At 41.3% G+C, this 21486-nt stretch overlaps 2 protein-coding genes across 3 annotated transcripts in view; one reads left to right on the top strand and one right to left on the bottom strand.

The window, feature by feature from the left end:
- The window catches only part of LOC105935507 (estrogen receptor beta-like), a gene marked incomplete at its 3' end in the record, with an annotated part of 45756 nt that extends 30681 nt beyond the window's left edge, over positions 1-15075 (top strand). The window contains 4 exon segments of the mRNA NM_001309977.2: positions 7914-8047; positions 9891-10074; positions 13292-13642; positions 14951-15075. Coding sequence (NP_001296906.2) covers positions 7914-8047; positions 9891-10074; positions 13292-13642; positions 14951-15068 — 787 coding nt within the window.
- Positions 15076-18269: 3194 nt separating this feature from the next.
- Positions 18270-21486, bottom strand: part of LOC105935506 (nesprin-2) — a 131249-nt gene continuing 128032 nt past the window's right edge. For both annotated transcript variants that reach the window (XM_036129274.1, XM_036129273.1), the window contains 2 exons: positions 20648-20697; positions 18270-19716 (listed from right to left, as the gene is read on the bottom strand). In XM_036129274.1, coding sequence (XP_035985167.1) covers positions 19506-19716; positions 20648-20697 — 261 coding nt within the window. In that variant the 3' untranslated portion in view covers positions 18270-19505. The remainder of the gene's footprint in view (positions 19717-20647; positions 20698-21486) is intronic.

The raw sequence follows: 21486 nt of genomic DNA, 5'->3' as shown, positions 1-21486 counted from the left end.
GCTTTCAGCACTTTTACAGTTTTCTGGAAGTTTGTTCCAGATAAGTGGAGCATAGGAACTGAATGCTGCTTCTCCATGTTTGGTTCTGGTTCTAGGTATGTGGAGTAGACTGGAGCCAGATGACCTTAGTGGTCTGGAGGGTTTATATGCTGATAACAATTCTGTGATGTATTTAGGTGCTAAGCCATTCAGGGATTTATAGACTAACAGAAGTATTTTAAAGTCTATTCTCTGAGATACAGGGAGCCAGTGTAAGGACTTTAGAACTGGGGTGATGTTCTCTACTTTCTTAGTCTTAGTGAGGATGCAGGCAGCAGCGTTCTGGATCAGCTGCAGCTGTCTGATCCACTTTTTAGGCAGACCTGTGAAAACACCGTTGCAGTAATCAATTCGACTAAAAATAAACGCATGGATTAGTTTTTCCAGATCCTGCTGAGACATTAGTCCTTTAATCCTGGAAATGTTCCTCAGGTGATAGAAAGCCGACCTTGTAATTGTCTTTAGATGCTTTTGAAGGTTCAGGTCTGAGTCCATCACTACACCCAGGTTTCGGGCCTGATTAGTGGTTTTCAGCTGAAGCAGCTGGAGCTGTGTGCTAATGAATAATACAATATTTTCTCATTATTTAACTTAAGATTACCAACAACTAATTATTGGTTAACCCTCAAAACATTTGGGCTCTGCTCAGGAAACTCCTCAGATGTTAACCCCAGTGGGAACCTGTGGTCAGTTCACAGAAAGCATGTGGAAGAATGGCTCACCACCATTTTTTTTATTTTATTGAAACGTTGATACCCAGTAGGTCAGAGAGAATCATGGAATTTTATTGTCTTATTGAATATTTGCTGCTAAAATATTCAACATGTATTAAACAGATATTGCAATATTGTGTTGTGCTCCAGTTACATATACTTGCCAGTTGCTGGTTTATCAGATGTACCTTTGAGCTATTTCAGAAAGCTGTTTGATCATCGCTTGGTCTAATGCTTCACACATTTCCCTATATTAAAGAAAATCCAGATACACCCGGAAACAATTTAACCAATTCAGGACAGATTCGAGGGGGAAAAAATCTATGCAAATTTATAGACATATTCTTGACATTTTGTGACAACCTGTTTTAACCATTTTGCATAAAGACTTATATGATGAACTAATGCCTACATGTTGTGGGGGGTGAGACTGTTTAACAGAGACCCATTACATTACATTTCAATCAATTTCTGATGACATGTTTGAGATAAACAATTGATACTGTAGAAAACTACACATAATCATTTGCATGGATGTACAAAAGCATCCATACAAGCAACTTGTTCAAAGAAATCAGAAATTGCTTTTTTTGATGGGTGCAAGTGACACAGTATTGTGAAGATTGAACAAATAGTTTTGAGGACCTATGTTCTGATATGAGGAATGTGCCATCATGTAAAAACTAAATAGCAGTAGTATCTCCATCCAGAAGAGCAGATAAACTGTGAGACATTATTCATGTCTATAGGATGAAAAGGAGCACATACAGCTAGCCGCAGTGAGAGCTTAGCCAACTGCTATGTCTAGGAATGAGACGGGGTTAAACAATGAAATATGGGGCCATGTGTGTCATCTGAAGAGGGAGAACGCAAAGTCATTGGCAGCAGAAAGCTAGTCAATGCCCCCCTCAAGGACTGTGTCACAGCTACCCAAAATGCCTGGCCAGATGTAGCTTCTATTCATGGAGTTAAAAGTTGGCATAAGAGCTAATAATGCAATGGGGAGTATTAGAATGTAGCAGAGCGAGGAATAGTGGTCAGTTCGTGGTGTCAATTACTTGTGTTTGCGCTGAGCTCACACCGCCTCCCCCGTAGAGAAACAACCTGCTTTACAGAAATATACGCCAATTTCTGGAGTGGAAAACAAAAATGGTTAAATATCGGAGCAGCATGGCAGGCTCCGTTGAGGGGGAGTAGCTGTAGAGTAGGGGTCACCAACATGGAGCCCGCGGGCACCAAGTAGCCCCCAAGGACCACACGTGATGACAACGAGCCTGTTCAAAAAAAGCACAATCTACCAGTGAGCTGCATCTAAAACTTTATTTCGTTACTCTTCCTGTTTATTCACACTTGCATTTACATAGATTTATAAACGACAATTTCTATAACAAAACATGGAAAATGAGTTTATTTTAAATAAAGTTAGGCTAAAGTTTGACTCTTTTAGTTCAAATATCAGTACTGGTAGCCCTTCATATGACACAACAGCAGTGAAGTAGCTCTCCGTTACAAAAAGGTTGGTGTAGATGGAGGAATGCAGCAGCATAGCACCTCAGATTTGCTATTAAATCATTAGAATTTTTTCCGGGAAAGTTCACTTTGTGGAGATTTTTATGGATGACCCAATCAATATGTTTTGTCCCCCAATACTGATCAGAGTTATTCACCATTAGGTATTCACTGATGTAGACTACCAGTCAGTATAGTGTTTCATAACTCATTAGCTTTAAAATGACATACAGTGTCGGACTGTATTTCCAATATGATCCCTCTTTTGCTGTGAAAATCTTTGTAAAATAAGATACATCAGCGTATCATGGTAAAGGATTACAATTATTTTGATTCCAGGCACAAAACCCGAGATTGCTTAAAAAAAAAAAACAGTGAGTGAACTGTATTTTGCAGGTTTTACTTGTCAAACCTTTGCTGAGCCACACACTGCTGCACAGCTGACTGGGGCAACCCAACAAAACCCGACAAGACATTTCAGCAGCAGAGTGTTGTCAGGGAATTCTCCTCTCTGTAAAAAAATAAAACTATATTGTGTATTTTATTAAAATATTTCACATGTCTATTTCGCATTTAATTTCAGCTTGAAGATTTTGGTCTGCCCCTACCATGCATCTTATAAAGAAATAAACAACTGTGCATTTCTTAAGGAAAGCCCAGCACTGTTCTTTTTTTTACACACATTTAAATTTTTCCCTATGACTAAGGTCAGGGGGTTAAGATCTGTACAAAGATTGCTGGTACTGATTTGAGAGACCTTTATCTGGTCTTCAAAATAAAAATCTCTAAGAGGGCAGAGCTGACCCCAAAAGACCCTTGCCATCCCTCAGCACACTGACTACAGCCTTCTACCCTCAGGAAGGTAATGTACTTTACACCCAAAAGACAAGATCAAACAGTACCTGAGGTTGTTTATTCCTTTAGTTCTTGGGTTTTTAAATTAATCTAGGTAAATTGTGCTTCATGAAGTCCTAATACAATGTTTTATTTAATTATTTATTATTTATTTTGGGTGTTCTCATGGGTATTTATTGTTGTGCGTGGAATCGATGCACTCTGCTGCACAAGTCAAACAGGAAGGTTGAAGTAATGGAAGTCATGATGCACTCTTTTTTTTTCATAGTCACAGCTTGGTTCTTGCATGGTGGATTGAGTTCAGTATTTGACCTTTCTTCCTCCACTACCACGGACACCATCACTATAGGCTTATGTTGTCCTTGATGTGTTTTCACAACACAGCCTTATTTTCTCTGCGACTGGTCCCAGTTGGTTTGTGGTACTTTTTTTTTTTTTTTTTCCTGGTACAGCTTAGGGGAACATCCTGGATTTCAACATATCCACCTGCAGAACCAGTATCATTTGGTCATTTGTCTGCCTGGTGAATGCTACCATCACTATTTTCACTTGTTAAAGTTATGCGTGAATATGTAGTTTTGTAGCTCAGAGTAATACAGACACTCTGAGCCATTTGCTCAAGTTTTTTCTCCTCTCAGGAGCTCCAAATTTATGAAGGAATAAAGGGAATTCTTTGTTGTAGGCAAACAACACAGAGAATATATCCTTAAGAGTAGATATGCTCTTACTGGTTAGGGCGTTAATCAAGAGGACCTGCTTGTGACCTGGGCTGCCCGCTACCAAGATATTAACAGCAGATTGTCTGGTTGCTGTGGATTTAAAGGGGAGCTTTCGAAGGATTGGTCTCACTTGTCCTCGGGTTACTGGGTGGTTTCTATGCTATGCAGGCTACTCTGATGTGTAGTTTGTATCAGTTTACAGTTATTCTCAGGGTAACATATTCACATGGCATTAAACAAGTTTTTACAAAACCATTGACAGGCTTCTGGCATGGTTGTGCCTGGGTATGTGACCAGTTGTAGTAGAATCCATAGAGTTTACCTGAGTGGGTTCCTGCCCCAGACCCAGCTTTTAAGCATTATCCACTACTTTCCAATGCTCTTGTGGTTGGACTATTGGATAGCCCTGTTGAGTAGCTAAATGTTAGAATCCCAAAACCAGTTTGTGTGTGTGTGTTTGGAACAAGCCTTTTTGGCTCAGCCAAAAGGCTAAGCTCTCGATTTACCGGTCGATCTACGTTCCTACCCTCATCTATGGTCATGAGCTTTGGGTCATGACCGAAAGAACGAGATCCCGGATACAAGCGGTCGGAATGAGTTTTCTCCGTAGTGTGTCTGGGCTCTTCCTTAGAGATAGGGTGAGGAGCTCAGTCATCCGGGGAGGACTCAGAGTAGAGCCGCTGCTCCTCCACGTCCAGAGGAGCCAGTTGAGGTGGCTCGGGCATCTGGTCAGGATGCCTCCTGGACACCTCCCTGGTGAGGTGTTCCGGGCACGTCCCACTGGGAGGAGGCCCAGAGGAAGACCCAGGACACGCTGGAGGGACTATGTCTCTCTGCTGGCCTGGGAACGCCTTGGGATTCCCCCAGAGGAGCTGGCCCAAGTGGCTGGGGGAGAGGGACGTCTGGGGTACCCTACTGAAGCTGCTTTTTTTCGGGTCTGCCCACGCGACCCGACCCTGCATAAACGGAAGACGGATGGATGGATGTGTGGTTGGGATCTCTGTCCTGTTAGAATAACCAAGTTTCAAGTATATGACCCAAACAGGGAGTCTTGGTGAAAGTCAGTTGATGGTGCTGGTCGGGTGGGACGGCACGGTGCTGTCCCAAATTGTCTTTGTGAGTCCTGCCCGCTGTGGATTGGCGATGCCTGCCCAGCAGATTGGGGATGCTTGGGCAGAATCCTTTCCTCTCTGCTAGACGGTTCTCCTGCCGGGGTTTTGTGTGGGCGTCTGACCAATGAGGTGACTGGGTTGCTGGCTTGACCTGCACGGCTAGACATGGTGGTGGGGTTGACTAGGGTGGTTTGATACCCTGCGTCTCTCCCTGTGTCTTCCTAGCTGAAGCTCCTGTGCTTATCTCCTGACCTGCCTACATGTCTGGCGTATGGTGACACTGTAGGGGGAGCCCTTGGTGTCTGTGTTCCTAGGGCTGCTGTGGCCTCCAGCATGGAGCCAAGGCTACATGCCACTTACTGCTCTTGGGTGCTGAGTGCTTTGAGATTTCTACTCCTTTAAATATTGTAACTAGCACACGTCTTCACATTGCATTGCACCCATACAAATAACCCAAAAGGTTAAAGGTCATACAAACACAGGTTAATATTTTATTATTGCAGCCCCTCTACTCTGATGCATCTGGCATCAGAGTAGAGGGGCATTCTCCAGATACGTGCCCTGGCACATGTAGGCACCCAGCTTCTCCATATGGTAAGTCTAGAATGCTGCAATAGTAACTACATCCAAAATAGAGATGACCAATACCGGTTTATCGCCAATATCAAAAGTTTACCAATTGCATGTAGTTTAGGTTAAACTGTGATTTTATTTTAACTTCCATATTTTTGTGACCTGTGATCAGATTAATATTTTCCTACACATGAAACTTAGTTTCAGTTGTAGTCGGCTTTAGTGAGCAGAATAAAGCAGTAGCATTTTTCCCTACTATGATTCTGTTTTTGTTTTCTCTCCTCTTGTCCTTAGAAGATCCCCGTTCACTAAGAAGTTTAGTTTAGAAGAAATTAGCTTTGTCTGAGATCAAAGTGTATTTATATTTTCTCTGCATCAGTCTTTCCTTCTAAAATAATTTCAGTGTAGGTTTTTTTTAAGCTCATACCTGGACCACACAAGCCATAAAGAGAACACCGCAGGAGAGGGCATTGATTAAGAATCAAATCCGATAACTGAGTCTCAGTACTTGTACACGTCTAGTGTGATCAGAAATGCTTTACTTGTTGTGCTCTCATTATATGTTCCACCGAGGAGGATCACTGGGCCACTACCTCTCATGTCCATTCAGTTCTCATAATCTGTGGTACAATAAAGTTTTCAAAATTAAATAAACAAATAAAACATTCTAAAATATTGATCTACTCGAATAAATAAGATATAAATATGCCAATATATAATTGGCAATGACATTTTGAAATAACTGAATACTTATAAAATGATCATCTCATTATTGTGAAATATTTTTCATTCTTCTTAAAAAAAAACAACATTTATTTGACATTAATATTTTTCACAGTGAAATCAATTGTTATTGAGGCATTATTATTTATTTCCAGCAGTTTTTATTTCAAAATGTAATTTTTAAAAATTTTTACAGCAATGTTGGAGAGGAGTGAAAAGCTGTGTATAAATTTGGATATTTCTGTGAGATAAAATTAACTTTTATAAAGCTTTTAGGTGAGAAATTAGCTATGTTAACTTGCAATGTCATATTGCTTGATTCAGAATAAGCTGGGACGTGCTGGGACCACAGTCCCCGGCTCGCCTCGTCGCCGTCCAGCTGACCTGGCAGCGAGGCTCTCCATGCTGAGAGAGAACGCCTCTCTCCCTGTCGATGTCTTTCAGACTTCCACTGGCTTTCAGCTAAGTGAGGGGATGCTCACTATCCCGAGAGAGAACGCTTTTCTCCCGACACAATTGCTTTCCAGCTGCAGTTGGAGAATTTGCACAGCTGGAAAATTATGTGGGTTTGAATTAATTTTTTACACCAAAACGCTGTCAATTCAGTGACCAGCAGTATAGCTGCAAGACCCGGCCCACGAAGACCGGGTCCTTCAAAAGATGCAGCCCTGAATTAGGAGCTTTATATTATAGTGAAACATATTAATGTAAAATATTTTTTTTATTAATATACACATTTTTAAAGAAGAATGAAACATATTTCATCATAATGAGCTGATAATTTAATAAGCATTCAGTTATTTCATAATTTCATTGTCACTTTAAATATTTGTATATTAACAAGGGGTAGGACCAGTTCTACAGTCACTGGCTTCAGTGTAGAACCACCCATCACTGTGGAGAAGACTGACAGGATCTCACCTGGACTAAGGAGAAAAAGAGCTGGACTAGAGCTCAATGGTCCAAAGTCTCGTTTTCAGATGAAATTAAATTCTGCACCTTATTTGGTCCTGGGGGAAGAGCGGAGAGACTCTAAATCCATATTGCTTGAAGTGCAGTGTGAAGTTTCCACAGTCAGAGATGGTTTGGGCTATCATGTTCTGGGTCACCTGAAGACCAACGAGTACATCTAAAATAAACAGGAAAAAATGTGGTTATTTATTAATTTCCACTTGTTGAATTTGATAAAAACATCACTGGTGTAAAGAATTCATCAGATTCTCTATAAATGACAATCTGATTAGCCCTGGAGTTGTTTTAAGAGTGTAAAAGTCCTCTTTGGTCCTGGCCCCTCTCAGACTAGCCTTCAGCCGTCAAGACCAACTAATCTGGATTTATACTCAATGAAGACGCCAAAAGACTTATCTCCTGTGGGTGAATTGACTGCTTATAACCTCTTATTAGAATGTCACTTATGAAAATCCTCACGTCTCCCTTTAAGCAGCGAAAGCACAGAGGTGTCTTCATGTTATATAGTATAATTTATGTGCGTACGCAAAATTAAATCTAATGCAACCTTCAGTTAGTCATGCAATCAGAACATTTACAGCAGAAGCCTATTAGGTGCCCGGCTTGTTTTATTATGTTGAAGCCCTTTTGTATGACCTCCACCTCACTCTGGTGTCCAGCATCCAGTGTTGATTTGCTTTCTGTGCTCTGTGTGTCTTCAGGGAGGAGGGACAGTGCGTAGAGGGCATCATGGAGATCTTCGACATGCTCCTTGCGGCCACCTCTCGCTTTCGGGAGCTCAAGCTGCAGAGGGAGGAGTACGTCTGCCTCAAGGCCATGATCCTGCTCAACTCTAGTGAGTTTCACCGACACCAAAAAAAAAAAACCCCGCAGGACGGCAACGCATCTGCACCAAGGTTGCATAAAGATACAAAGTGTTCTTGGCCCCGTGTAATCAGTAAAGCAATGTGTGCTTTAGGTCCTTACATAACCTAGATAAGTTGGAGCCTCCGCTTTGTTGAGGTTTACTGACATAATCTGGAACATGGAGGGTCAGTGACAGTCTGGCCCACATACATGAAAAGAAAAGCAAAAAGCAAAGTTCACATTACCCCCCCCCCCCCCCCCCCCCCCCCACACACACACACACACACACACACACACACACAACAAAGTAAAGACATTTTTTTTTATCTATATTGTTTCTTTTGACTTTTTTACTATATCATTTTAATGATAATTAAATGTTGATATATGGGTTTGGAAGTGTTGTCAGATTAGAGAGAAAAAAATCTATGAATTCCCTTTATTGGAGTTTTGTTGTCAACATGCTTAAATCTGGGTGACTGTCCCCAACGGCGAGCCTGTTTTCTTCTGAACTGTAGGAAAAATGGGGGTAAAATGACCTGCCAGTATGGGCTAGAGCAGTTCCCAGTGGTCACAGCGCCCTCTTCCTGTCCCTCCTCCCGTCCGGCAGACACTATGCAGGTTGCATGGAGGTGACCGACCTCTTTGCGTGTCCTGAAGGTCTAGTTGGAACAAAGATTGAAGGTTTCCTCCCCGACAGGATCCTCTGCCAGAATCGGCTCTCTATTGATTCTGCTCCACTGCAGCTGGACGTCCAAAAGAGAACAAATTGTGCAAGAAGTGAAATGGTGAAAGGTGGAGGAAAAATGGGGGAAAGGGGGGAGGGGGGGAAAAGAGGAATTTGGATCGATAGAAAGTTGAGTCTCAGCCCCTTCATGTGTCCTCAGCACTCGTAGGCGGACAGGTTGATGTACGGCTTCTCCTTTGGTCCGTGCTCTAGGGTTTCCTCCAGAGTGGTTGTAACAAAGTCTCCGGGCTTCTCTGATGAGCCAGATGGCCAGGAGGAAGGACCTCTGGAAACATGTAAACCTCAAATTGGGTTCTATTGGCTGCTACTCAGTAATGGAGATGAGGCTGTAGTAGCGTACAAAGTCGTTTATTTTTTACTATGCAGCTGTAACTCAGACTTTAGTTTGGAGCTGGATTCAGTTGTTTTTTTTTAGATGGTTTAAATAATACTGACCTGTCATGCGGCTTTTGGGTTTTGGTTGTATTTGGCAGGTGCAAATGAAGCAGAAATGTGTGTTCTAGATTTGCCATGAAAGTCATTAACGTGTTAGAGCGTTTTTTTTGTTTTTCTACATTAATTTCTGCATCCAAACCCGACCATGTACTTGACGTCCACCAGATCTGAAATAAACAACCAAAAGTAGTTTAAGGAGGTGAGCATTTTCCCACAATAGCAGTGCCTGGTCTTAGCAAAAGAAGGTTTTTAATGGGTTCTATAGAAATCAGCTAAGCTGCTGTAAAACAGGTCTAACACTAATTACTAATGTGAGGAAAAGAAGCGCACTTTGTGTAACATCATGTCTCTTGTTTGTTTGCGTGTTGCTTTGATGCAAGGTGTGTGTTGCGCGGGGAACCCATGGCGATTAAATAATTACCACAATATTAGATTTTACTTATTTATTTAGTTATAGATTTAGAGAACAACTTGACTTACTGAGGACTGACAAAAATTTGCCAGAGAGATTTAGAAAGTTAGGCGAAGCTGGAGTCTCTCCGAGCCTTCAGCACGCCGACGTCAGTAAATCTTCAATGGCACTCCATGTTTTCTGGGTCTGTGCACGTGGGCTGAATTAAAATGTAAGCAATGTGTGCCGTTTTTGCAGATCTCTGTACGGGCTCGCCACAGACTGCGGAGGAGCTGGAGAGCAGGAACAAGCTGCTGCGCCTCCTGGACTCGGTCATTGACGCTCTGGTTTGGGCTATCTCCAAACTGGGCCTGTCCACGCAGCAGCAGACTCTACGCCTCGGCCACCTCACCATGCTGCTCTCCCACATCCGTCACGTCAGGTACACACACCGCACAGGACTACGCTGAAGAAGCATCCATGTTTCTGTCAGAATGCCTTCGCTTGCCATACTGTTAAACGAATACAAAATGCACAGAATTATTCGCACTCATTGAACGTCACATTCCAGCCAGAAACCTTCAGTCACTGCTGCTGAGGTTTATGTGAAAGATCAATACAATGTAGAGCATAGTTCTGGTTCTTTTGGTGTGTTATCCCTAAATAGATTCCTGTAGAACCAAGCTTTTGTTTCAGCTGCAGGAACCATTTTCAGAACCTTTTGTCTGGGCTAGCGCACTCTGATTTGCCCAGAAAACGGCCCTGGTAGGAAGGGTTTTGGATGGATCTTGTTCTAAAGGTGGAGCTTTAAACTGGGAGAATGCTAAACATTTCTCACTGGCTGAACATTACCAGCATTTAGTTTCGGTCATCTCCTGCCGGTCATATTCTTGTTATCTTTAAATGACACCAGAGCACTTCTCTGTGTTTGTTTGATCATTTAAACCCAACCATGTATGCTGAACATCACAGTATAGACACTGACAAAGCTTTTTTTTTCCCACTCTGTAAAAAAAAAAAACGACAAAATATTTTCAACATATTTTAAAGTTAGAATATTTTACAGCATTTATCTTCTACAGTACTTCTTAAAATGATCATAACTGCTCGGGATAGTTGATCATTAAATAAAGCACACACACCGCTGCACAGTGTGTGGATTGTATGAGACACATCTGTAGATTATTGCAAGTTTCTTTTGGGTTCAAACTGGCTTTAATTCGATGTCAGTGCTTCACTTCCATGAAATGGTCTTAAATTATGTTTTTAGATAGCAGGCTGTAATCCCAGTGAGAACTCTCCTTTAAAGCATGGTTAGGTTGTAAAACAGTCTCTGGAACTTTGAACATCTCCCAGAGCTCTGATCAATCCATCGCCTGAACAACTGTTGATTGGTTAGTCTACTGTCTCAGGTCTTGTACACATGTAGCCGGGTATTTATAAAAACAAATATCACCCACACATCGTTTTTAAAAATAATATCGTACGCACAGGATGTTTTCATCCCCACAAACCCGGGTAAATTCCTTCTTGACTATTGTTTTAAACATGCCAGGTGCACAGAGGGCAGTGTATGCAAAGCTAAAACCTGTGTCAGTCAGTCAGAATCCTTCAAAATAAAAGCTATGTTGAACATCATTGTACCTGTGTAAAACATCTGACATCCAAGAGCTTTTTTTCCCTTTTGCGCCTCAACATATTGGAGCAGCTGGGCTTTTTTAAAAACAAATAAATAAAAAGCCTCTGAACCAACAGTAATGTTTAGAATGTTCCATGTATGCTTTTACTTTGAAGTCTCAATACCAATGTGAAAACAGGAAATGCTGTGCAGCTGAGGTAATGTCAGTTGGAAATAAATGACCAGAGATGCCATAGGTTAGTGGATTAGTCCAGTTTAACATTGATTGGATACATATTGCTAAAACAATGTTTAGAAATCTCAACTTAGGCCTGAGTTTTCAGTCATTCATTTATAGGGATGTAAAGCACCTTTTATGTGTAAATGAAAGGCATAACAGCATAAAAATGGGTCAGTTTTCCCAGATATCCTGCTACGTGTGGACTAGGCCTCAGATGAGACCAAGTTTAATGTTTTTTGGCCTATATGTGAAATCCTATGCAGCATTTGAACCTGACATTGTACTTAAAGGTATACTATGCAACCGGGGTTGATTTTCCAGCGAGGCTCCCCCAAGAGGGCGAAAGTAAAAGTGCACTGTCATAAAGATGCTCAGCTGTTCTGGTTCCTCCGTCAAGCCAGGCGCGGTTGTTTTGAGCTTAGCAGACAGGCGAACGCAACGAAAAGTGGAAAAAACGGCAGTACAAACAATGAATAACACAGTGAAGGTATGAACATCAAGCTTCTTGCAGCGCTATCTTGGCGAGGCGGTCGCCGCCGCCTCGCCAAGCCGCGACCGCCGCCGCCTCGCCAGTTTTATTATTATTATTATTTTTTTTTTTTTATGTTGGCGAGACGCTACCGCCACCGCCAAGCCGCAGCCGCCGCGGTAGCGTCTCGCCAACATAAAAAAAGATTATAATAATAATAATAATAATAATAATAATAATAATAATAATAATAATAATAAAACTCAATATGCTTGCATGTTTATTTGACCGGCGGAGCGGAGCGGGGGGGGGGGTGGCGAACAAACTTTGCACCGCTGACCGGCTGAGCGGAGCGGCGCGCATATCGAGTTAGTTTTATTTTTTTATTATTATTTTTTTGGAATGTCGGCGAGGCGGTAGCGTGAGGGAAACCCTACAATGTTACTTACAATCGCATCAGCAGAAACGCGAGGTCCGCGTCAGCCTTGCAGCCTTCTATGTTCACCCGTGTACGACTCCTCTCTCTGTCCAGAGCCCTTTTCCTCTTTCTTGCCTGCTCCAACATGGGCTTTCGCTGTTTTCTCGCTGGTTCCGCCATGATAACTGCACAAATATCGCCACTGCGCTAGCAACGAGCACACCTTTCACTGGGGGCGTGTAGCAGTTCTTGCCGTAAAGCAAGACCGACTCTCATGATGCACACGAGACTTCTGAGCCTGTGACTGCGGGCCGACTGCTCCTGCAATTGCAAGTGCGGTATTTCCCCCACAGACCACCAGGGCGGCCGAGAAAACCTTAGTTCAACCTGAAATGACTCATTTAATCATCCAAAACGGTATGGAACATATTAATTAACTGAAAAATGTTGCATAGTATGCCTTTAACTTCAGATATTTCCTTGGTGGGGACACCATTATGCTTTAGAGATGCTTTTCTTCAGCAGGGACAGGGAAGCTGGTTAGGGTTGATGGGAAGATTGTTGGAGTAAAATTAGGACAATCCTGGAAAAAAAGCTGTTAGAGGCTGCAGAGGACCTGAGGGTGGGGTGGAGGTTCACCTTCCAGCAGGACAACATACAGCCAGAGATATGATGGGATGATCAAAACACATTCAGGTTTAAATGCAGTGGAAGGTGGTCTTACCCTTTGCTAATATTCTCCTTTTCAACTATGTGCAAGTAGACTTTGAGTTGGTTTGACTCTCCATGAAAGACACTGAAGGTAAATCAGACCTTTACACTGCACAGACTTCTTTCAGTTTCAGAGAAGAAGTGACCGCTAACATGACCTTTTCAGTTCTTCCAGGCTCACTGTCACCTCCTCTCTCTGCAGCAACAAGGGCATGGACCATTTGTCAACCATGAAGAGGAAGAACGTGGTGCTTGTGTACAACCTCCTCCTGGAAATGCTGGACGCCAACACTTCCAGCAGCAGCAGCAGCCAAACCACGCCGTCGTCGCCGAGCTCCGACACCTACTGTGACGGGCAGCAGTGCCAAGCACCTGCTCCGTTTTACCTGCAGGCCGATCTAGACCAGACCTTCAGCACCAATTCCAGCACTGATAATTCTATAGCACCTCCAGAGGAACCGACTGAAGACCACATCATGGTTAGGCACCTACAGCCTGGAGGCCTCCTGTCCTCTCCGCTATCTATTATAGGATCTCAAATGAAAAGTGAGGGGTAAGTTTCAGAGTTAATCAAAATCATAACAGCGTAGCTTAATTGTTATCAAACAAACAATTATTGCAAGATGTAAGCCGCTGATGTATTTCTTAACCAACTAGGTGTAAACTGGTTCTCTGAGCTACATTCATTCTTTGGCATCTTGCATGGCTCTAGTCCAGGGGTGTCAAACATACGGCCCGCCGAACAATTTAGTCCGGCCCTGTGGCTAAATGCATTATCGTTATTAAAAAAAAATAATTTTTATTTTTTATTTTTCCCAGTGTCCTGTCTGAAAATGTGGCAATAAGAATTGTTGTCTTAATGCCAAAAAGAGCTCATCAGATTTGATTTTCACAAGTGGAGCAGTACGGCTTTTGCCATAGTGCTCCGCTTAATTTATGAATGTGAATAGTTTTATTATGATTCATGCGGGGAATATCTCAAATGATATGGACACTACAATGGGAAAGTAGGAGAGGAAAGGAAGAACAAGAAGAAAAAAAACAAAAGGTGAAAGAAAGAGGAGATAAAAGGAAGAGAATGATAAAACAATTGTTGAAAAAAACATGTACTTCGTTTAATTGAAAATATGCAGTTCCTGTATTGTCCACGAGGGGCGCTGTGTTTTAATTAGCAGATTAAGCTTCAGGTGTGGAAAAATTCAAATCATTTCTTAATTTTTATCTGTTTGATGTATTTTGTCATGCAGGACAGTGTTTTTAAGTTCCAAAAAATGTAAATAAATGTTTTTCAACATTGTATAATCACTGTGATCAGTTCTTATGCATAATGCACTTAAGTAAATGTTTAACTGAGTAAAAGTATTGTTGAAATTGCACATACTTTTCTTAAAAACGCTGAGGTTATTCCTAATATATTGTCTAAAAGTGAAATTAATTTAATATAAAAATCAACAACAAGTCCACATTTATTAGTTCTATTTAATCTTGCAATGAGTTTAATCGTGTGGCCTTCTTGAGATCAGATTATGCTGTATGCGGCCCCTAAACCAAAATGAGTTTGACACCCCTGCTCTAGCCCATCAATGAAATTTCAGACTTTCTTTAAAGACACCTATCTTTTCCCATGACCTCTATCTATCTTTCTTGACTATGTCTTTGGCACTACCTGTTTTTAATACTGCTGCATGTGTCATCATGGTTACACTGGTTGTTTGCCCACCAAGTTGGACTATGGTTGCATTTTGTGACATGACTGCAAGCAGCCCGTCAGCTGACTCTATCAACCAAGCGGCCTCAGCTGCATCATATCCTGGGTTTTATTTTTCAGAACTCTAAGCGACTGTGCAAACTTCCCCCACAGCTACATCGCTCCGGAGCAGTGGTCTTTGGACGGAAGGGATGCCAGTTCTGCTGTGGAGCCACTAGGTTACATGCTCTCTGATCGAGTTGTCATGGAAACCAGCTTGGAAGAAGATTAAATGGTGGCAAAAAGAAAATGGACTTAAAAAAACAAAAAAAGGTTCTCTTTTGTTTTTTTTTGTTTTTTAGATGTTTTTAGTCTTTTTGACTGTACAAGATTTTGTGTGTGTAAGTATTTTATGTAAATGTGCACTACATCAGGTGTTCATGAGAACATCGTCAAGCCTCTGCCCAGCAGTTTAATGTACAGTACTGGTATCTGTTTCCGTCACCTTGGTGTAATATTCAGAACACGTCATCTCCAAGCATCTCGTCTGATTTATAAAGGTGCATGTAGACCACACAGCTAACATCCATGATTTCCACGAGGACTGTTACTCTGAGGAAAGGGCACTGTGTTTTTTTTGTCCCTCTGCAGTGAAATTTTCCTCTTGCACTAATACTATTGTACACTTTGGTGTTTAATTGGTGCCTGTTCTTTCTGTGTTTTTCTACTTTTGTGCAAGTTGTCAGTAGAGCAGCACTATGCTATGTGGCCTTTTACCAAAGTGACTGTTAAGAATGTATCTGTTTGTTTGCTTCACCTAAGGCTGAATTTACACACAGAAAGTTTTAATTATTGCACTTTGTTTTCATCGTTGAAACCACAGCTTAAACTGAAATAGATTTTTTTTTTTTACCACAATCTCCAAATTGCTACAGCCTTTGAAACCGTAGCATACGTAGTCCTTGAATCCTGCTACATGAGGCCGCTGCTCTTAAACGGCAACACACGTCGCAAAATAATACACTGGAGCCACTGAGGCTCAGAGGGTGTAGTAGTTGTCTTGCGGTCTGAAAGTTGTAGGTTTGATTCCAGCTTTCTCCTTTCACATGTTGATGTGCATGATTGCACGTGGATCTTGTTTAAAGCACTTTAAGTGGTCAGTATGTCCATATAACTTCAGTCCATTTACAGTTTGCAATTTGTAACACTGACCTGATAACACCATGATTTAATATCACACTATGCTGTGCTCTCTGCACATTAATTTGCTTAAAAAAGGGAACATATGCAAAATTCACTTTTTTAGCATTTAAATACATTTGTTGTGCACTTGGAGTCTATAGGAGTGCAGGAAATTTGAATGTAGTCTGTCCAGGAGCTGCATAGATAGCTTTGTGTTCTGCTTGGGTCATATTTTTTCAAGCTGTTCAGTTTTCTTTTTTTCTATTATGTTTTTTTAAACATTTATGTCAGAGTATTTGCTGGAGAGCTGCTAAACAAGGTCATAGACCACGGCCATTTTTATTTCTCAAGATGATTTTGTAGTCCAAGCTCAAGGATGCTGAACAGGGTGGAGTGGAAAGCTTTGCAACCTGGGAAGGGGGGGGTCCTCCTTTAGATTTAAAGAGACGGCACCAAAACGAGTTGCTCTCAGGCGCACGTCAGACCAGGATCATAAAGGGGGAACGTGTGGGTAAATTAAAGAAGAATTCAAACCAAAGCATTGTAGTTCCACTTTATATAGACCTCAACTGAATGATTTCAATGTCAAAAGGAAAAACTGAAAAGCAGGATATGCCCCCTTTAAGAATTAAAGTAAACCTGACACTGTTCTAAATAATTCTGCTATTAACTATCTGACCAATTGGAGGCACTCATGGGTCCTTAAAGCTGCAGCAGGTAACTTTTGTATAAAGTATTTTTTTTACATATTTGTTAAAACTCACTATGTCCTGACAGTAAAATATGAGACAGATAATATGTGAAACAATCAAGCTCCTGTGACTTCTCTCAGTGGTCCTACAGCACTTTAAATCATCTTGTTACTGAAAAGTACTATTAATAAACTTGCCTGTCATGAGCAGAAATACACCGCTCCCAGACAGAAACAACCAATCAGAGCCAGGAGGAATGTCTGGCTACGCTTGGTTGTTAGCAGTGTCAATGTCTCTTGTGTACGCGCCGCTCGCACCCCGTCCCCCACACAGTGCTACTGTCATACAAGATTGCTGGTGGGCTGCAGCTGAAGGCTCCACTGTGGGGGAGGAGCTGTGAAGATAGGGCTGCACCACAGCAGAGAACAAGGAAGAGGGATCTGTAAGGTGTGCTTGTTCAAATTTATAAATCCACAGTTATCTCAAAACACCCTACCGCAGATTTAAACATATTAAAAACATTGCGAGGCGATAATATTTACCATCTCGATGCAGCACACTATGAATTTTACACTCTTGATCCCAAGATGCATGCTCTATTTAGGACTGTATCAAAAGTGACACCCATGCTTGTAAGATGTGGCAAAACTTGAGGTTCCACAAAATCCCCAAAGTTAAATTTCCTGAGACTCTTGTAGAACCATTTTTTCCATCCACCAACAAACACAGCAAATGATATAACTATAGTTGTAACCACTTGAAGACTATAGGACAAACTCCCCTCACACATGTCAAGGATCATATTGGTAGCACTTTGATGGCATCTATTGATTGTATGTATGTATCATTTCACTAATTTGGATGCAAAATTCCTAGACGCGTATCTATTATATATGCTATATTCAGCTTGATAAGCACTTGGAGGTATGATAAGGTAGCTGATATAAGTTAATGTGATTGCATTTCATCTACCTTCCCCTTCTCCCTCTGTCTCTCTTCTCTCTTTCTCTAAAAAAAATCTTATTCAAAGCTGAAGTCTTTATTTAGTTCTAGTCTCATTTCTGTCCTTAGTGTTGACAGAAATTATGCTTCATCTTGACTTTGACTCGGCCATTCTAAAACCATTTGTTCTAAACCATCCCACAGTTTCATAATAAGTTTAGAGTGGTTGTCCTGCTAGAAGGTGAACCATCAGCCATCTCAAGTCTTCTCAAGTTTTCATCCAGGGTTGTCCTGGATTTAGTCCCATCCAATCAACTCTGACCTGCTTCCCTGTCCATGCTGAAGAAAGATGGCGTTGAACAGCCATTGTTTCCTGTGTTTTAACTTGCATTCTATTTTTTTTTTAATGTTCTTGAACTGAATTTATAATATTAAGGTGCTTTTTTTGGAGCTCCATCCATGAAATAAGTGTAAATTCAGCCTTGGTGACAGGTTATCTTACTCTTGTACTATCCTTTCTATCCTGTCTGTAGCTTGCCTAAGCATGAACACATATGACCAGATCAGATGCTGAAAATGTTACTGTTTATGTGTCAGATTTCGCTAATGTTAATGTTCGTCAACCCTGTCAGCTGTCAGGAAGACCTTTTCTTAAACCCAGAAACACTGCACACATGGAACGGCAAATCAGCACAGTTTATTATCGGGCAAACATGACAATCTCTGCATCCAATAAATAAAAAGATCCTAAAATAAACAAACTTTATACACTTTTTGTTGTCTGTTTCTATTCTGTCAGCCTTTAGAGTGGCCTGTGAAGCAAAGGTTACATACAGAACCAGTTATATACATTTACACAATCTCTCTGACACTTCTGATCAGATTTGTGCAGTTAGGAATATTTGATTGTTTACTTCAAAAGCAACATTCAAGAGACTTCTTACATTCAACTTGTATGATGTTATTCCTTACTCCAAAGAACCACTGTTAGGTCAGTTCCGTTTGTGTTTCACGGCCAGGACGTATAAACACCATTGTGCTACGTAGGTTTCTGTATGGTTACAGTGCACTGGTGGAGATGGATATAGGTAAGATAAATGAAATGCTTTGCAGCAATCCTGCTGAAATATTACCCAGATTTACATGTGTAACTGACTTATTGCAGCTTAGAATGGCAGATCAGTGCCTGTTAGCACGTTTCTTATATTCTTATAGTGGATGATGTGGTAAAATGTCTAAAAGTGACATCCAGAATATTTTTTTCCCCTTTATCTCTATTTTGAAAAGAAAATATTGCAATGGATTTAAAATGTATACCATTATGATCAAGTACCACATTCAGAAAGACACTTGTTTCCACCAATATTATTGTCTGTAAATGATTCCCTGCATTGAACAAAAACCATATCCGCCATTTTAGACACATTTACAACACATTATCGTCTGAAACAGCACTACATATTACACCACAAAGTATCAGTTTTACTTGTTAAAAAAAAAGTTTTCTGAGACAAATTGTGGAGGAGTGGCAGTGATGAAAAATGGCTGACTTCTCTTTCCTCCGCTGATACCTGGGTAATACCTGTCCTTCATCCCTTCTCCCCACACCTTAAAATATTTTTAACAAATCTTGTGACTTCATTTGCTTCACATAGTCTAATGACCACTTGGTAAAATGTCAACTTAAAACGCTACAAATTTACAAACAATTCTGTTATATGGCTTCAAATCAAAATAATAAATATGTTTTAAATCAAGGGGGAGGGGGGGCATTTTGAACAAAGTACACACACATCCCTCATTCTTCTGTGGAGAAGAACTGTAGTTTTAACCATGACGTGATAAGGAGTCTGTAGAAAGGATTTTAAACTTTAGTCTGGCTGAGATCCTAAACACAAGCGTCATGGCAGCATTCACGTGGGTGGAGGGCCATTTGTGTAGCGCAGCATCGGGTAGAAGGATCTGGCAAAGTTGTTGGACAGCGTACAGCTGTAGTCCTCGTCAGATAGCGGCACAAGGCAGACCAAGGCCAGCAGCACCAGGAAGAGCAGGTGGAGGGGGAAGGCAGCTCGTAAGATCCGGTAGAAGAAAGGTCGGTGCAGGGACGGATCCCCTCTCTCTTCCCTGCGGGAGGACAAGCGTCAGTGATGGACAAGTTTCTGTTTAATGTTCATTTAGCTGCCATTTATAACCGGATCCATCTGAACATTCAGAGCATCTAAATGGGTTCACACCCCTAGAATGACCGGGCTCGGAAAGATCAAGTCGGAGGTCAAATTCATAAAAGTATTTTCTTTATCTTCATTGCAGGAGCCTTCATATTCCTTTAACTTTTTCACATTTTGTCACATTGCAACAACCAACGTTAAGGTATTGTGTTGGGATTGCATGTGACAGACCAACACAAAGTTCTGCATAATCATGAAGTCAAAGAAAAGCAGTTTACACATTTTTATTAATAAGAAGCAGTATGTATCCTTTTTGTTCCTCCTTTTGTTGCTCTGTCACATTAACACAATAAAATATGATGACATTTGTGGTTGTGATGTGACAAAAGGTAAAAAGGTCCAGAAGTATGAAGGCTTTGTTAGCCTGCATCAAATTCAGGTCACTGACGTCATTTTACAAAGTGCTTCATGGAACGGCTCCCATCTACTTGAATACTCTTGCAGAGGCTTCGTGTCTCAGGGACTGTTGGTTACAGCATGCTCTGGACAAGCTGTAAAGCTTCTTGCTCAGCTACAGTTTCCTTATTGAGACATTTTCGTAGAAACGAGAAACCTTCTGTCAGGCAGCAATCAGAAAAAAATAGTTATAATGTGTAGAAATCTCTGCTAAAAATCCATTTCTCTTTGACCTTTGCTGAAACAGAACCTCTAATTATTTCATATTTTTTGTTGTTGTTTACTCTGAAAATCACAACCAATTGTTATATCCTTATTTGTAAGTTGCTTTGGATAAGCCATCTGCCAAATGCAGAAATATGATGAACTATGTGGAGCCTGCCTGAATTCATGACTAGCTGACAATCGAGATAGGGAAATAGAGCAGTTACCTGATAGGCGATGGCTGTGTGAGTGTAGCTGCCTGTAAACCAGCGTCCTCCTGAAGCAAAAACAAACACATCTGAATCACTCTGAACACGTGAGTTTTAATAAAACAGCCGTAACAGGCTAACGGTAGTATGCTAATATCCACACTGGCCTGTCCACATTTGCTTCTTCTCACTGCTCAGGGTACATAAGGAGCTGTGACGTGAGTTTGTGGTTGATGAGATTAAAGTTTGCTTTCAGTTGATTCACTTTTACAACACAGAGTGAGGGTATCATGCCCCCGTGTGTAAGGTCATGTAAGATTATAGGGCTTTTGAGCATTGGCTTCGCTGATAGTCACAAATACGGTGTCCCAACAGAAAACAGAAAAATTTGTCCGTAAAGATGAAACTTCACCAAGCTGGTAATAGCCATTGTACCAGCTATACCACGCCAGTGAGTGGCATGTTAACGATGCCACAGAAGTAACGAAGGAAGAGCAGGGCAAAAACAACCAACACAGATGAAAGAGAAAAGTGGCGTTTGTGTGGACCGACCTCAAGATGGACAACACAAAAGCAGTAGAGGCTCAGAATGCGTTACTGTAATAATAATAAATAGTATATGAAACAAAAGTCCGCCATTGCTGGTGTTAGCACATGGCAGTTTGTAGCTGGCTATGAGGATGGGGGGATCCAGACAAAGCTTCTGTGGCGGCAGCTTTAAACTTCACTACACCAGGAGCTGGTTTCAAATGTTGTCGATTTTGCAACTGCTTTGTCTGGACGAGACCATCGATCCAACTAAACAGTTTTTTTTTTTTTGGATACATCCAATGGTAGGCACAGTTGCGCTGAACAGC

The sequence above is a fragment of the Fundulus heteroclitus genome, unplaced genomic scaffold (genome assembly GCF_011125445.2).
Source record: "Fundulus heteroclitus isolate FHET01 unplaced genomic scaffold, MU-UCD_Fhet_4.1 scaffold_152, whole genome shotgun sequence".
Classification (NCBI taxonomy): domain Eukaryota; kingdom Metazoa; phylum Chordata; class Actinopteri; order Cyprinodontiformes; family Fundulidae; genus Fundulus; species Fundulus heteroclitus.
This window is presented reverse-complemented; position numbering and strand designations above follow the sequence as displayed.